The 16931-nt window shown below is 33.8% G+C and overlaps 1 protein-coding gene across 2 annotated transcripts; it reads left to right on the forward strand.

Moving 5' to 3' along the window:
• Nucleotides 1-720: 720 nt before the first annotated feature.
• Nucleotides 721-15844, forward strand: LOC148195538 (vacuolar sorting protein 3-like). Of its 2 annotated transcripts, none has more exons than XR_015780790.1 (14): nucleotides 721-2193; nucleotides 5899-6174; nucleotides 7395-7591; nucleotides 7892-8033; nucleotides 8692-8964; nucleotides 9049-9121; nucleotides 9370-9418; nucleotides 10617-10899; nucleotides 11203-11258; nucleotides 12951-13019; nucleotides 13113-13224; nucleotides 14269-14358; nucleotides 14851-14980; nucleotides 15422-15844. XR_015780790.1 is itself a non-coding variant. In XM_088094356.1 (14 exons), the coding sequence occupies exons 1-14, from the start codon at nucleotides 1072-1074 to the stop codon at nucleotides 15512-15514; spliced, it is 3006 nt and encodes a 1001-aa protein (XP_087950482.1). In that variant the 5' UTR covers nucleotides 726-1071; the 3' UTR covers nucleotides 15515-15844. The 2 variants fall into 2 exon arrangements, 1 of the variants encoding a protein (XP_087950482.1); XM_088094356.1 differs by having other exon boundaries at nucleotides 726-2193; nucleotides 14810-14980.
• The last annotated feature ends 1087 nt before the right edge of the window (nucleotides 15845-16931 follow it).

Raw genomic sequence — 16931 nt, forward strand, 5'->3', positions numbered from 1 at the left:
CTCAACCTTTTTTTTGGGCTTATTGTATTTAAGTTAAACTAATGTTCCCAATCTATCAATTGATAAGCAATTAAATTAACACGACCAATAAAATGTGGGAAAAATTAAATAATATCAATAGATAACTTATTTTTTTCCACTATTTATTGATGATATAGATAATTAATTGCTTTTGAATTCAAGGATTAATCAAACTTTTAACTTAAAAATGATATGATGAATAAAAAAATATCATAAAAAAGGTGCTTAAGTCTGAAATATTAATATTGTATTAGCAATATAAATATTATTAATATTGAATTGAATAATTCTGGTTGGCAAAATTAGGTGAAATAGCTTATAGTTTATATTTTTTTTTTGAAAAATCAAAACAAAACTGATGGAAAAGATAACTTTTATTTTAAATTATAAGAAAATTCGATAAATAAATTTATGAGTTTTTTTAGTTCACTAAATATTTAATTAAATTTTTTGATCTATAAAATCTTCTAAATAAAAAATCAATTTAATTTACCTTTCAACAATCTTCCAATGAATATTCAGTTCATTAAAAAAACATTTTTCTATAAATTTATAATAAATTACGAGAGACTTATATTAATTTAGCATGTGCAATTAACACAATAAAACTTATAAAATATAAATTATATAATAAATTCATATTACTGTAAAATAATACTATTTTAAACCTGAATTGCAAAACTACAAGTGTATATTGAAAAAAAGAAAAAAGAAAAAAAATTCTGTGGAGGGCTTTTATATAATTTTGTTCTCAGCTCCTTTTAGACTTAAAGCTCCGGCCACCGAGAGGAGTTACCCCACCGACAAAGACAGCTCGTGGGAAAACGGAACCTCCGTGATCACCGCCGCCGCTGCCGGAACATTTTCGACGGTTATCGGCGCCGCTAAGTGAAGAATTTTCGATGCCGGATTCAGAAACAGTGTTTTCATATTCACATTTAGTTAGTTATGTGAATATTTATTTATTTATTTAAAATTTGGGTGATTTTCACTTTTAGTTACTTCCGCTGTAACTGAAGACGAAACTCTCAAAGGCTGAGACATTAGAGAATGTCGAAGGTTGAAAGCAGCATGGCTCGGGTGGTTTTGGAGCCTCACGCGCAGTTCGACCTCACCGCCCACTCACGCGCCAGTTCTATTCGATCGCTCGCACTTGCCACACTGCCGGATGCGAGACGGGACCGTTCTACTGTCCTCTACGTCGGAACTAACTCTGGAACCCTCTTCTCCCTATCGGCAGACACCGACGACGGTGACGGCGCCCCGAACGATGCCGTTCTGCGGAAGCTATCGTTTCTGCGGAGCGTTTCGGTGAGCGACGCCGCAGTCGAGTGCATTTCGGTGATCGAGGAGTTCGGGAAGGTTCTGTTGCTCTCCAATGGGGCTTTGTTCTTGGTGGACTCTGAGCTCTCGAATCGCGCTTCGAAATTGAATTTCTCGAAGGGAGTATCTTTGGTCACGAGGAGGAGGTTTAGGAACGGCGAATCCGAGAGTTTGGGTTTGGGTTCGGGTTCAGGTTCGGGGCTAGGTTCGGGGTTAGGGTTGTTTCAGAAATTGAGAATGAACTCAGTGAAGGAGGGTGAAATGCACAGTGAGGGTGGTTGTGTTTTTGCGGTTGTTGTTGGGAAGAGGTTGATTCTTGCGGAGCTTGTCTTGGGGAATAGGAATGGGAAAAATGAGAGGGATGATGGTGGTGGTGGCTCTCTTGTGGTTTTGAAGGAGATTCAGTGTGTTGATGGGGTTGTTAGTGCCATGGTGTGGCTTAATGATTCTATTGTTGTTGGTACTGTAAATGGGTATAGTTTGATTTCCTGTGTAACTGGGCAGAGCTGTGTGATCTTCTCGCTGCCGGATGTGTCGCGGCCGCCAAGGTTGAAGCTTTTGCACAAGGAGTGGAGGGTGCTGTTGTTGGTGGACAATGTGGGGGTTATTGTTGACGCACATGGGCAGCCGGTGGGAGGGAGTCTGGTGTTCCGGCATGGGTTGGATTCAGTTGGAGAGATTGGTTATTATGTGGTTGTGGTGAGTGATGGGAAGATTGAGTTGTATCATAAAAGGAATGGTGGGTGTGTTCAGGTTTTGCCGTTTGGTGGGGAAGGAGTTGGGCGATGCGTTGTTGCTAGCGAGGAAGATAGGGATGGGAGGATTGTTGTTGTTGCCACTGCTACCAAGGTATGTTGTAGTTTGAATCTAGTGCCATTGAGATCATAATTTAGTTGATTGATTATGTACTTGTGATATTAGCTTGGACGGTCGGTTTACTTTTTTGATTTTTTGGTGCATGTGGAATAATTGATTGTTGGGGTAATCTGAATATGGAGTAGCTCATAATAACGACTGCAATTTTACGTGCCTCCTTCTGTCTCATAGTTTACTGTATTGGTTTTTCACACCTTAAGACTTGGATACTTCATAGATACATATAGGTGAATTATGAGAATATTTGTGTTGGATGCATAAACCAAACGCAAGTATAGGTGCTCAATAGCCTGTAATTGATTTTAGTCCTAGGTTATATTAATGAATTTAGCCTCATTAAGCTTCACACTACATTGCTTAAATAAAAAGGTCAACATATAAATACATAATTTTTATATAGTGTAAAATTAATGTCACCCAGCACAAAAGGAGGTGTGTGGCTGATGAACAAAACAAAACGTGAACATAGACACCAATACAAGATCAGAACAAAGGCAAACATGAAGGCTTGAGCAGAGATCAGATCAAAGAATGCTCAAACACAGGACAGAGCAAAACATTAAAACAGGGTTCAGAAGTTCTGAACAGAGAACATAGTCTGCGATGGGAAACTTAGCTTTGAGAGTTGGGAGAGGAATTGAAATTGGTTGTAAGTGTCTTCCATGAGCAGATAGTCGGGAGACAACAAATTATGTGAAAAGGGCATCCACCATGGAAATATAATAAGAAAAATCATTAGAAGAGGGAACAGGGAAGGTCCTCACAAGTCACTATACACTATTTGAAAAGGTGATTCACTGTTAATAAGGAAGCTTGAGAAGAAAGTTTATGTGCTTTGCCCGTATAACATGCTGAACAAAAAGGCATAGAACTTTCACTATAAAATGGTATATTCTAATCTAAGGTGCCAAGTATGTAGTACATTGCGATTAAGATCTCCTGATCTAAGGTGCCAAGTGTAGGCACTGCCTGTAGAACAATTATTGGAAATAGTGGTATTAATACCAGGATTACCAGAACAAACAATACTCAGGCATAAACTGAAGACTTGAAAACTAAAGAGGCCATCGGGTCCAACATGTTCATGAAGAAGAACTTCCTAGGATTTTTGAAATTTAACAAAGCAATGGTTGGGAATAAAACACAAAATAGACATTGTTATCTGGACGAAACTTTCCCACACTAATTAAATTCTTGTGTATTGAAGGAGCCTATAAAAGTTTATTGAGAGTTAAGTGGATTTTCAGATTAAAGAGTGAAAAGAAGGTAGTGGAGCCAGAAGAGTGTATGTGAAGACCTTGCCCATTGCCTACAAAAGTCTGATTAGATCCTTCGAAAGGAGCATTCTATTGGATGTTTTAAGCGAAATTTGTTACATGATAGGAAGTCCCTGAATCTGTAAATCAGGTCTAACATGCAGATGGTTCAGTGTTTGTGACCATAGCCTGTGGTTGGGTGGGATGAATATATTGATATGGAATGTTAGATGTGTTGGAGGTCTCACATTGACTAGAGATTAGGTCAATTCACCATATATAAGTGGGTGCAAACCTCACCTTACAAGCTGATTTTGTGAGATTGAGTTTGGTTTAAAGTATACATCTTAACATAGTGTCAAAGTCATGGTTAGAGCCTATCTTAGCGAAATTTGTAGTTTGTTGGGTCTATTGTTTCATTCGCTATCGGGTTACCATCAGATCACCCATTAATATCTAGTCTCACGTATGAGATGTATATGTCTTAGCGTAAGAGATGTGTTAGAGGTTCCATTTCGACTAGACATAAAGCCAATTTATAATATATAAGTGTGCAAACCTTACCTTATGAACCGGTTTTGTGCGATTGGGTTAGTCTTAAAGTATCCTAACAAGATGTTTGAGGCCAATGTGAAGTTGAAAAATAACCAGGAGCAGCTATTGAGGAATTCACCCAAGCCACATTAAATGTACAGGTCATAGATGATGATTGATGTTGTAAATTTAACTTGTGATAACATAAAAGGGAAGTATGACCATATTTCAAGCAGACTTGGCACTACATAGAACTACAACCTCCACAGCCTCTTCCTCAACTACGAAAGCAACCTCCTCAATGACAAAAGCAACCTCCTCTTCCTCGTCTAGAACCAGTAAAATCTGTCTGGTAAAACTGAGTATTCTGGCCAATGTTGCTGTGTTGATTTTTGTTGATCATGAATGTGAGGAATGAGCCAATGAATGTTAAGCAATATTAAGAGAAAGGGTAGAATATGATCCTTTCATATACTTCTGTAATTTGCAGTTCTTTTGCAAGAAAACCTTCAACTTCTTCAATAGTAACAATATCAATTTTTCTTTCAATAACTACAATAACAAAATCATATTCTAGAGGAAATCCTTCGAGAATGGAATCCATATGTTCTTTTGAGGAAGCAGGATCTCCATCTGAACAAAGAGAGTCAATAAGAGACTTAAGAAGAAGAAGAAATTCTCAGTAATAGTAATTATCCAAAAAAGAGTTTTTGAACTTAGAACACAATTGACATGCTTTTTTCCTAGTTTAATGATGAAAATATGCATGTATCTTGACGTGGATTACATATGACTGAATACATCCAAGCACCCGCCACAAGACAGTGTTGGAAAGAGACAACTGAAGCCATACAATAAACATTTAATCTTGTGGTTCTCATGAAAGATACTTTGTATTTGTTAGAGTAATTACTGTTACATATCATCATTAAGGCTAGTCTGCCAGACCAGTAATGAGTAGTACCTAGTTCTGTACCTAGAGGTCTAGTGCAGACTCTTGGTGTTCCATGTACTCTTGCTTTTTCAATATATATAGAAGATAATGAGAGGGATCTGTTAAGCCCTCAAGCATATATTTTTATCAGTTTTTAATCTCAAGTGTATTAAGTCTATTAAGAACACGATCTTTTTCTGTAAGAAATCTTGATGAAATTTGACGAGCAACCATGAAATGATGCAAAGAATGTGCCTTCCTCACATGTTCAACCTGTACAAAGCAGTTGTTTTTATCAATTTGCTCTGTAATTTGATGTAAAAATGCTACTGGAGCATGCACCAAAAATAGATGATTGAGAATCTCCTAGTGAAGTAGGGGTTGGAGTAGGATATGAGGAGTTTTAGGATTGATGGAAGCCATGAATGAGGATCAACTACCTTCGGATAACATATTGAATTAACAAGAGTGATTATTACTTGGAGTGAAAGACACAAAACTCAGTAAACCTTTGTTGCAAAACACATGTTTATAAGGACAAAGGAAACACGAATTAATTGACAACTGTTTATTTGTAATGACCTACAATTGACAACGGTTCAATTGTAACTAACTACAACTAACAACTAACAACTAACAACTAACAACTATTCAGTTGTAGCCAAGTGTTGTAATTTGGGGTGTTCTGTGCTCCAACGTGTCTGCACCAGGAACGATTTGTGAATGCCAGGCAAAATAGGGACCTTGTGATGCAAAGTGATATTGTTTGGTTTTTTGTTATTCTATTGCTTGTAGTTTTGTTAATGTCATTTAAATTTTTAACTGTTGATCATGCCTCAATTAATTATTAGATCCTATGTTGTGTTAATTTATTCTGTTGTCGAATTAAAAATAATTTTGACTGTGGTATTCCTAGCTCAATGAAGTATTTAATTTTTTTACATGTCTTTCTAGGTAGTGTGCTATCAGAAATTACCTTCTGTAGAACAAATAAAAGACCTTCTGAGGAAGAAGAACTATAAGGGAGCCATATCCTTGGTGGAGGAGCTTGAGTCAGAAGGGGAAATGTCAAAAGATTTGCTTTCGTTTGTTCATGCTCAAGTGGGATTCCTCTTGCTTTTTGACTTGCATTTTAAAGAAGCAGTGGACCACTTCTTGCTTTCTGACACGATGCAACCTTCTGAAGTATTCCCATTTATAATGCGTGATCCAAATCGATGGTCCTTACTGGTACATTGTGTTTGTCTCTATTTATATCACTGCCTTAAGCTTTGTTTCAAAATTGTGTTTTTTTTTCCACTTTGCAATGTTTTGTTTTCGTTGAGACAAGATAGTGTTTTTGACCTATATTTTTAACTATTATTTGGATTGTCAGTTTTAACTGTTGTCCAGAGCCTTACTTTTAACTTTTAGATCCTTATTCATATATCAATTTCTAATCCCTTCTAATAAAAAATTGGAAGAAAAAAATCAATATTCAATATTAATTTTCTACACAAATTTAAATAGAGATATTTTAAGCACAATATTTTAGAACAATAATAATATTAAAAATATTTCGATTTTAAAATCTGTAAAGTTATTTGCACAATAATAATATTTAAGTAATATATAATAATAATAATAATAATAATAATAATTTTGATGGTTGGTTATTTAGTATAATATTAAAACAGTAGCCATCTAGCTATATGCCATTCTGTCTTGGGAAAAACCCAAGTTCTACATTGACTAGAAATAGTGTCAAGATATTTGGGGCAACCCTCATTTAGTGAACCAGCATTTGTGGTTGGATTACGTCTATCTAAATTAAAATTTTAATATACTGCTATAGTGTTTTTGGGAGTGGCTGCTTTGTGTTGCTGACTTATGTTTGTGGTATGTAATATTTTTGGCAAAATATCAATATGCAAGGCGTATAAGAAAGTATTGTTGAATTTGAGTAGCAGCAATAGTGGTTCTATAGTGCTATTACATGGCGGATCCATGCTCTGCTATCCTAACTTTCATTTGATATGCTGACTGTTGAAGTGACTATCATGGCTGCTATGGTTCTTGCGCTTGTGGCATGGTTTGCAAAAAGTAGTTGTGCTTTTGAGAGGATAGAACTTCAGAAAAATGCTGCAAAATACTACAAGCTACTCAAATAAGTTCTTTTATCAAATAGGTTTAATATTAAAATAAGCTAGTCAAATGAGCCAAAAGCTAGCTTAAAAAGCTTTGCTTAACACACTCATAATGGTAGAAGTTCACTCTTGTGATACCTTGGGCAATTTGATGTGCTTAATTAATTTCAATCAAATGTACTGTATTAACTACTAATTTTTCTATTAGGTCATGTGGGCTATATTGTGAAATGTGGTACTTGTCCTGAATACATATACATTATTCAACTATTTAAAATTTGTGCTGTATGAATGTGGTACAGATGTTCAAACTGGCTTTTGTAGGTTCCTAGGAATAGGTATTGGGGTTTGCATCCTCCACCAGCCCCCCTTGAAGATGTTATAGATGATGGCTTGATGACAATCCAAAGAGCTTCTTTTCTGAGGAAAGCAGGTGTAGAAACAATAGTAGATAATGATCTATTTCTCAATCCAGTGAATAGAGCTGATTTATTGAAGTCAGCAATCGAGAACATTAGTAGGTCTGACTTCAATTTTGTTATTATTCACTTATTTGTTTCAGTTTTGGATGTTGATTATATTCATGTAGTCTATGGTAATTTAATACAATACAGATTCCTACAAAAAGCTCCTATATCCTGTACCAGGACTTTTGGCAGATTATAAAGGAAAGTTTACATAGAAGAAGATCGGAATATACTGAATTTGGGTTTCAGTCTCATTTCAAAATTGCACCGTATATTAATAATTTTTGTGGAATCTGTTGTTATGGTCTTTGACTTGTTTTTGTAACCATCTTTGTTGATCAATATTGTGTTTAGGTATTTGGAGGCCTGTCGAGAAAAAGACCTAACCGAATCAGTCAGGGAGGGAGTTGACACTCTACTAATGTATCTCTATAGAGCTCTAAATTGTGTTGAGGACATGGAGAGGCTGGCATCTTCTACAAACTGGTGTGTTGTGGTACGTGCAAATTAATGTTATTGTTTTTAAATAAGCTGAGTTCTGGATGTTATAATTGTTGAATTTACAGGAGAGAAATAGAGGGAGGTGCATGGAGTTGTTTAAGTGAAAAATTGACTGACTTATTGAATGATACTTAGATTATGCAGAACATCTGTATCTATAATATTGATTCCTAAATACTCAAGAATGGGTGCTACTTCCGAAATACTTATTCTTTTTAATTTTAAGCATTTAAGATATAATACATGAACTGAACATTATTCTAACATGTATTAATTATTTGATTGAAATGATTTTGATACTTTTTCCTAATTAGCAATGTAAAAAATAGTAAATGGAGTTGCAGATATTATTTCTATGTAGATTTGAGGAATTACTTTTTCTTGTTCCTGATATGATTATTTCTGAAGCTCTATGGAAAGAAAATAGCATCAATAGCAAAATGAACACGAGAAACCACAAACCTAACCTACTTTGAATGTCAACTGCAAGCATGAACAGGAAATGAGAAGATTCCCTTTTCTAAATCTATGCTGCCTTTTAATGGAAACATAGGTTGCTTGAAATAATGGGAGTTACCTGGAGTTGCTTGAAATAATGGGAGTTACCTGGAGTTGCTTGAAAAATGACCTTATGGAATGCATTTCTCTTTCAGGAGGAATTGGAGCAGATGTTAGAAGAGTCTGGGCACCTACGGACACTTGCCTTCTTGTGTGCAAGTAAAGGAATGAGCTCAAAAGCTGTGCATATTTGGCGAATCCTAGCAAGAAATTATTCATCTGGCCTGTGGAAAGACCCTGCTTTGGAGAATAGCACGCAGGACAGTGGGGAAAGCCTCATTTCTGGGAGGTCAATTGCTGCAGCTGAAGCATCAAAAATTCTTGAGGAATCTTCTGATCAAGAGTTGATTCTACAGCATCTAGGATGGGTACGAGTGTTTAGGTGTTTGTTGTTCCAACTTGATAATTTGATCAAGTGATCATTATTCATGTTTTGAATATTTTCATTTCAGATTGCAGATATTAGCCAGGTTCTTGCAGTCAAAGTTTTAACTTCAGAGAAACGAGAGATCCATCTTTCTCCTGGTTGGCCTTGATTCCATGAGAATTTTGTGCTCGTTATTTGGATTATTGTTATGCTTTGATACTTTTTATTGAGAAATGTAAATTATGACTAGTTTGGACTAGTTGCTTTAATGAATATTATCATCCAATGCCTAATATACTCTGCCAAAAGGTTCTCGAATATGATAGTCGTTGTTATGTTTTTATTTTTGTTAAGTTTGTTTTATTTCTGAAACCATCAGTGATGTGTTATTCCTTTCACACTACAGATGAAGTTGTTACAACCATTGATCCACAGAAGGTAGAAATTCTACAGAGGTACGCCATTGTGTTTTCTGTCTGCAGTATGCTAGCAAAACTAAGATGTTTAAGAATTTTATGAGGATGCTTATGGTTGTTGATTTGAAGGATTTGATAGAGTTATTAATTCTTCTTTTATTTCATTTTCATTCCTTTTATGTTTTGCTGACTATATAATAAATATAACCACTGATTAGAGTTAGAAAATGTTACATTAGTTAGGCTACATTTATATTTCCTGAACTATTACTATAGAGTGTCAATATTAAGTTACTATTGCTCATCACATCTCATCGTTGCATCATCATTGTAAAATTCGTTCAGGACCTGTTTTGATGCCTTCTCTCTTTCTAGTTTCAAAAATGTTTCTCATTCAAAATCTATTTAATATTTTAAATTTGCTTACAAAACTGATCCCATAGAATCTAAAAATCAGATTAACAATGTTTTTGTGATTCTCTTCTGTTTTCATGATGGTTGAAAATGTAAATGTCTCCTGGACGACTGATGTGCCATGCTTTTTGAATGTAATTCATGCTCTGATTTATCTGGTATAGCAGTGAATCCAAATGTGGTATGCTCTTTGAATCTAGTATAGTAATAAGTCCTGTTTGATTTAATGCATGCTCATTGGAAAATTCATACCCACCTGAAATCCTGAGTCACTCCCAAATAAGGTAAACTGACTCTGTATGCCTCCAAGATATTAAAACTCAATATATATAGAGAAGAGCTTCTGTGACCTGCATTCATAGAGCTTTTAAATTTTTATATTAATAAAACTCTATATTTAGAAGGAGAATCCCTTTTCTTGTTTCTCTTTATTCTGTTCCCATAATTTCTTTCAATTTGGAAGCTCTATAGTACCATCATCCATGACACGAATCATCTTATCACTAATGCAGCCAGAGTTTCTAAGTTTTCTAAACCTCCATTTTATTAGCATTTTAAAAAATAAGAAAAGAAGTCTAGTGATGAATGCAATAGTAAAAAATGTTTTTAGAATTCTAGAAGGAAGGAAAAAGTACAAACTTAGGTATCTTGTATGTACATCAAGAATGAACTCTTGTTTGTAAAATATAGACAATTTAATATAAGCTTTGAACCTGAAGGAGCCTTCACTTTCCTCTGTAAGTAGGAAATAGACTGAGATAATTTTTTTTTTCTATTTATTAAAATTCTAATACTTTGGTTTATGCTCGGTTCTTGTATTTAGGTATCTCCAGTGGTTGATTGAAGATCAGGACTGTAATGATACACAGTTGCATACGTTGTATGCCCTCTCACTTGCCAAATCAGCAATTGAAGTCTTTGAATCTGAAAATATCTCTAAGACTCTGGATAGTGAAAATACGGAGACAAGTTTGGCTGTGTCCAAGAACTCAATCTTTGACACACCTGTCAGGGAAAGATTGCAGATTTTTTTGCAATCTTCAGACTTGTATGATCCAGAAGAAGTTCTTTATTTGATTGAAGGATCAGAATTGTGGTTAGAGAAGGTAATTTTGAAACTTTTGATGTTTTCTTGGGTAATAACAATAGTTCTGATACCATATAGAATAGTTCTGATACCATATAGAATTGTATATGTTCTGAATGAATTGTGTGTCTAATGCAGGCCACACATCATGTATTTATAACATAATATAGAGTCAATTATAATAAATACACCTAATAATTAAGAATTAATCATCCTAGTTTTTCAGATTATGTAACACCTAATTCCCTAGAAATCTGTAACCGGTGATTTTATTCTAACAGGAGGATTAACATTCTTTACTTATTTTTTCTTTACTTGACAGGCTATTCTATATAGAAGACTGGGGCAGGAGACTTTGGTCCTCCAAATTTTGGCTTTGTAAGTGTCGAATTAGCTTCAAAATTTGCACTAGCTTTCACATAAATTCAGTCAAAGCTATGAAAGTACAAGTTAAACCCTTACGTAAATGAGCAAATTACAAGGTCATAATGCTAAAACTCTAAAGGTTAAACAAGTACAAAACGTCAGAATTCAAGCTTAAATATTTCAAAACAAACTAGCTTACTCATAATCTACTGGGATGACATGCAAACAGACTCAGAGAAGAGAATACGTAAATGCTTGATCTAAATTGCACTGCCAATAACCGTCTCCCCAGTTTTAGACTGACAATGGTATATACATTCTGTTCATCATATAACAACATGTGCATGCCCTGAATAATTTATCAAGTAAGGTGTATCTTTTTAAACTTTGCCTAAATGTGATATTATGCTGTCCAAATTAACAAGCCACTGGTGAACTGGAATCTTGTGTGTTACCACCTCCGTCCCGATTTTTAAGACTCATTTAATAAAACTTGTTAACCCTTTTTGTAAGACTCCTTTGTAGTTGAATGATGCATTAATTATTTTTTTCCTAAAATACCCTTAAGTAATTGACATTTTCTTACTTTAAAATATTAATAAATATTTGAAATAAATGAAATAAGGTTTCTCTTTTCTACTCTGATTTGAGAATGTAAGTACTCATTTATATTAAAGTCTCACTCAACTACTTTAGCTTTAAATATACCAAAGTTAATTTTGAAACAACAATACAAATTATTGATCAATTTATTGTTTTTAACTAATTTTCTTGAAGAGTGTGAATTTGTTGAAAGGATCTTATAAATAGGAATGAAAGGAGTAATAGCAAATATAGAAAAAACCAACACCCAATGGACCCAAGCAAGACAACTCTAGTAAATAGTGCTGCGTTTGTGTGCATTTTTTAGGATAGAAAATAGTAAACAATGAGAATAGATGAAGAACAGACCCAAAGGCAGAAACAGGGTAATTTGTTGCAATAGAAGTGTGTGATAAATAGACCAATAAAGGCAAGAAAAAATTTGGGATTTTCTCGTGATCAATAGTCCATGGACATTCAAAGAGTAATATTTTATATTTTTTGAACTTTGATTCCATCTTTGCACTGCACTACCTTTTTGGAGCAGGAGTTTTGATCTCAAATGCTGTGATTTTGGAATCTTGATTTTATTATGTATACTAGCGAGAAATGTGATTAAAATTGACCTTCCAATGATTTGATTCATTTAAAAATTTGTTTTTGATTGGGATGAAAGAGGATGTTTTATCCGTATATTTGACTGTCCTCTTTAAGTGGGATAAGGCTTGGTTGTTGTAGACAAAATAGAAAACATGAATATGTATTACGCTTTTAGAAAATATTTATCCTTTTATGGTGTCAAAGCTTGCAGTTTCTAATAATTTGTAAAGAAAAAACCTTTAAAAGCATTGGGAGATATAAATTTACCATATTCTGTTCAGACTAATGTCATTGTCTAACGCTGGGAGTTCTGCAATCAGCATGGTTCCATTGGATATGTATTTTAGCAAACAGTTGAATTTCTCATAGATTTAGGAATGTGAGGTTTAATGTGAACAAGGTTAAACACACGCAGAAAAACCAATTGGCATACAATGTCTTAAAATCAATAACAAGGACTTTTTTTTTCTTTATTATTATTATTATTATTATTTATTATTATTATTATATGGTGGCTCCCAGGAAACTTGAAGACAGTGAAGCTGCTGAGCAGTATTGTGCTGAGATAGGAAGGGCTGATGCATACATGCAGTTTGTCTCGACTTACCCTTTTAATGTTTTATTTTATTTATGCTGAGATTGTTTAACAAGTTCGTTTTAATGCTCTTTTTTTAATGTCCTCAGGTTGCTTGAAATGTATTTGGACCCACAAGATGGTAAGGATCCCATGTTTACTGCTGCTGTTCGCCTACTCCATAATCATGGAGAATCATTAGATCCGTTGCAAGTTTTAGAGGTACTAAACTCACTATATTAAGTTTTTAATCAAATCGTTCGCAACATCTAGATTCTGCTGTGTGCATATTTTGCACCCTACTCCACTGTAAATGGATAAAGGATCTGTTGACATGAAAATATGTGTACCTGTTAGGAATATCCTTACAGATAATGCCATGATTTGTATTTAATTAGCAAAGAAGGAAAAATATAAAGATGAATGTGAGCAATGCTCTTCCCCAAGACAAGATATATTTGGACTCCAATCAATTCCCAATTCCACAATGTCTCCTTCAGTTCTGATTCTCTCCCCTATAACAATTCTCTCTCCTTGAACTCACTCCCTTCTCCCTAAAATAGCTAATTCTGAATAGACACAAGTTTCCTTTTGGGCCTATGGGTATAGATAGACCTTGAAAGGCATCTCTTGATTGGGTTGATTCCTTGCATTGGAAGAGTTCCTTTAGATTATTAATATAAAAAAATGATTATCCCATATAAAGCCATCAGGTTTTAAACTTGTTCAGCCCTTTGGTAAGGATTGAAGGGTTGTATTACCTCCTCTCTTCTAATGTTGTTCTCAATAACCTCTTAGGTGAAGGTATATAGATGGTGTATTAAAAGTTCCTCCACATGCAAGATCATCTTGGGTTTGATGTTGGGACATCGAACAATGCAATTGTATGACTCAGATCATGTTGAAATTCAACACTTGTGTAGAAAAATAGCGGTTGCAACATATGAACTCTTGAGTTTGTCATGGGGTCTTTAATACCAATATCAGTGGTGTACTATCCCAAACCTCAAACTATTAGGTGATGTCTCATGAATAGTTTTATTATTTTTTATGAAACAGTTATATTATAAATTAATCAATGGAGCTGCATGCGCAAGCCACTCCGTAGGCATATTGAAAATGCTAAGTTTTATAATTGTCAGTGATGGATGTATCTTTCTGCAATTAAAGGACTCTATCTATTAAAATGCAGTTTGTCATTTTTTAACTATATTTAATTCATTTCAGAGTTGTTCTTAATTTTAAAGTTTTGGTTTTATAATGCAGAAACTATCTCCAGATATGCCACTTCAACTTGCTTCTGATACTTTACTAAGAATGTTCAGGGCCAGAGTTCATCATCATCGTCAAGGACAGGTACTTACCTGGTTTTTTTCCAGATGGATAGATTGTCCTAATCTCAGGTCTTTTTCCTACGTGATAGAGAAAGAAAAATTAAACTCCACTCAGGGTGTAGTGGCTTCTGTCAAAAATAATCAGTAATCCCACGTTATGAAACTTCTCTGGAAGTTCGGTTTTTGGCAAATATAACTGTTTTTTAAATGCTCATAGAACAAGTATGACTTATTTTTGTTAGATACTTTTGGTATAGTCTTTACAGCAAGCACCAGTTTGTATGGATGTAATGTAACCACCAAATTCAGTAATTTCTGAAATGAAACTAATTTTTACCAATAACTCCTATATGCCATCTTCCCCAGATTAATTTTTCTTTGTGCTCTGTAGTCTGACATTTCAAGGTTGATTTCTTCTTTCTGTTGTCAATCACGTATTATGGGCTTGTGATCTTAGTTAGAAATTCTTTCAGATTGTGCATAATTTATCTCGTGCTGTGGACATTGATGCAAGATTATCAAGATTGGAGGAGAGGTCAAGGCATGTTCAAATTGATGACGAGAGTCTCTGTGATTCCTGTGATGCACGGCTTGGTACGAAGCTATTTGCAATGTATCCCGATGACACTGTTGTATGTTACAAGGTTAGTTACTCGAGCTCTTCTCTCAATTCATGCCTCAAATAGAACTTTTGTCCCAAACTTCCATGTCTCACCACAATCTTGCTACGCTGTTGCCAAATGTTTGATTTTAGGACACTTGATCTTTATTCCTCTGCAACAGAGTAAATGTAGCAGCTAAACTTGTTTCTCCATTTCTTTATAGACCTTTCTTGAGCTCATCCATTTCATTCTCGAAGTAATGCTCCGTCATTTTTGTTAACTAATCTGTTTAGTATAAAACTTCAGCTACAATTTTTTTTCTCTTAAATTCATTGTTTACTGTTCATGCATTGAAAGAAGAAAATTTTCCTTAATAACATTAGCAAGTATATCAGGTTGACTTATATTTTGTTTATTTGTGCCTCATTTTTCTAGCACTATAAGAATTTAAATTTCTCACTTATGCTTTTCAATCCTTTGTAGTGTTACCGTCGTCAAGGTGAGTCAGTGTCTGTATCAGGCCGCAATTTTAAGGAAGACATCCTATTTAAACCGGGTTGGCTCGTGAGTAGATGATCTTTAAACTATGTCGTAACTAGATGCAACTATTGCTTGGTTGAATCCCAGAAGCAGCTTCCACTTCTTATACCAATCCAAATTCATTCAAAATTTGGAAAAGGAAATTGGTTGATGTAAAAAGCTTGGAGGATCAGGTTCTAACATTCTAAGCTAAAAGAGTAGAAGTTCATATAGTTATTATCCCATGATGTTACTGTAAATATCTGTTGAGTTCTCCATTGTACTCTCCATACCTTCATCCCCCTTCGGCAAATTTCTTTGTAAATTTGATGATGTAAAATGTAATTTTTTGCCCATAATAATCAGCTGTTTTAGTTCACACGTCAACATACTTATGTTTGCATCTCTCTAATACAGACAATGAGTTGTCTGCAAATATCTCATCTTGCACTCTTTACATTATAAAACGTTTCCTTTAAAATGAAGGAAAAAGAAGTTGAGGATAAAGAAAAATAATCACGTTAATTAGAAGACGGACGATTGTAATTGTAATTCATTTTAAATTTTATTATGTGCATGATTCTGTTACAATTTAATCAGCTTATTTCCTAATACACTTGATTATAAGGGTATTTTATCCTCTAAAGTGTCTCTTGTTAGGGCCGGGATGACAACAAAAAAACGTGTTTTTGCATATATCTGCAGGTAAGATTATTAATAATATTATTAGAAATTAATTGAATCAATTTTTATGAAATAAATATTATACTCCTTGGTCAACAATCATAAGGATAGATAGAATTTTTTTTCCCTTTCATTGTTATTTTCACTATTTTATTTCAATTCTTAAACTCTGCACATTATTTATATATTTAAAAAATATGATACATTCTAATTTTAAGAGAACATTACAATACACGTTTGCAACCCGCCCCTTTTTTTATTTTTTTATAAATGACATTGTTCAATATATCTCAAATAAAAATTGGATTAAACAATTCTGTAGAAATATATTTTACTTTAATATATTTGGTAAAATCCTCTTTTCTTATCGAAAAAGTATAGTATACTTTGACACTCTCCAATAAAAAACACCCTATACAACCATTATATTCATATTTTAATCATACTTTCTTTTATTTTTTTAATTCCAAATACTAATGTATATATATATAATAATTAAAGGGAGTTAAATGTTAACAATTATTTTTTAAAATTAATTCAATTTATAATTAATAGTTAAAAAGTATAATTAAAATGTAATATAATGATAATTAAGTTGGTTTTTTTTTCATGGATAAACATGAAGAATCGTCTTGATTTTTATAATCATGAGATTTTTAGTTCAATCAGAACTAAAGCAATAATCCACAAAACACTTCATTTTTTTTCTACACCTACTTGACATTAACAAAATTATATTTTTATTTTTAAATATAAAATAATTTAAGAAGAATTAAATAGAAAAATAAAT

This window comes from Vigna umbellata, chromosome 7 (assembly GCF_029865625.1).
Source record: "Vigna umbellata cultivar VRB3 chromosome 7, Vumbellata_1.0, whole genome shotgun sequence".
Lineage (NCBI taxonomy): Eukaryota > Viridiplantae > Streptophyta > Magnoliopsida > Fabales > Fabaceae > Vigna > Vigna umbellata.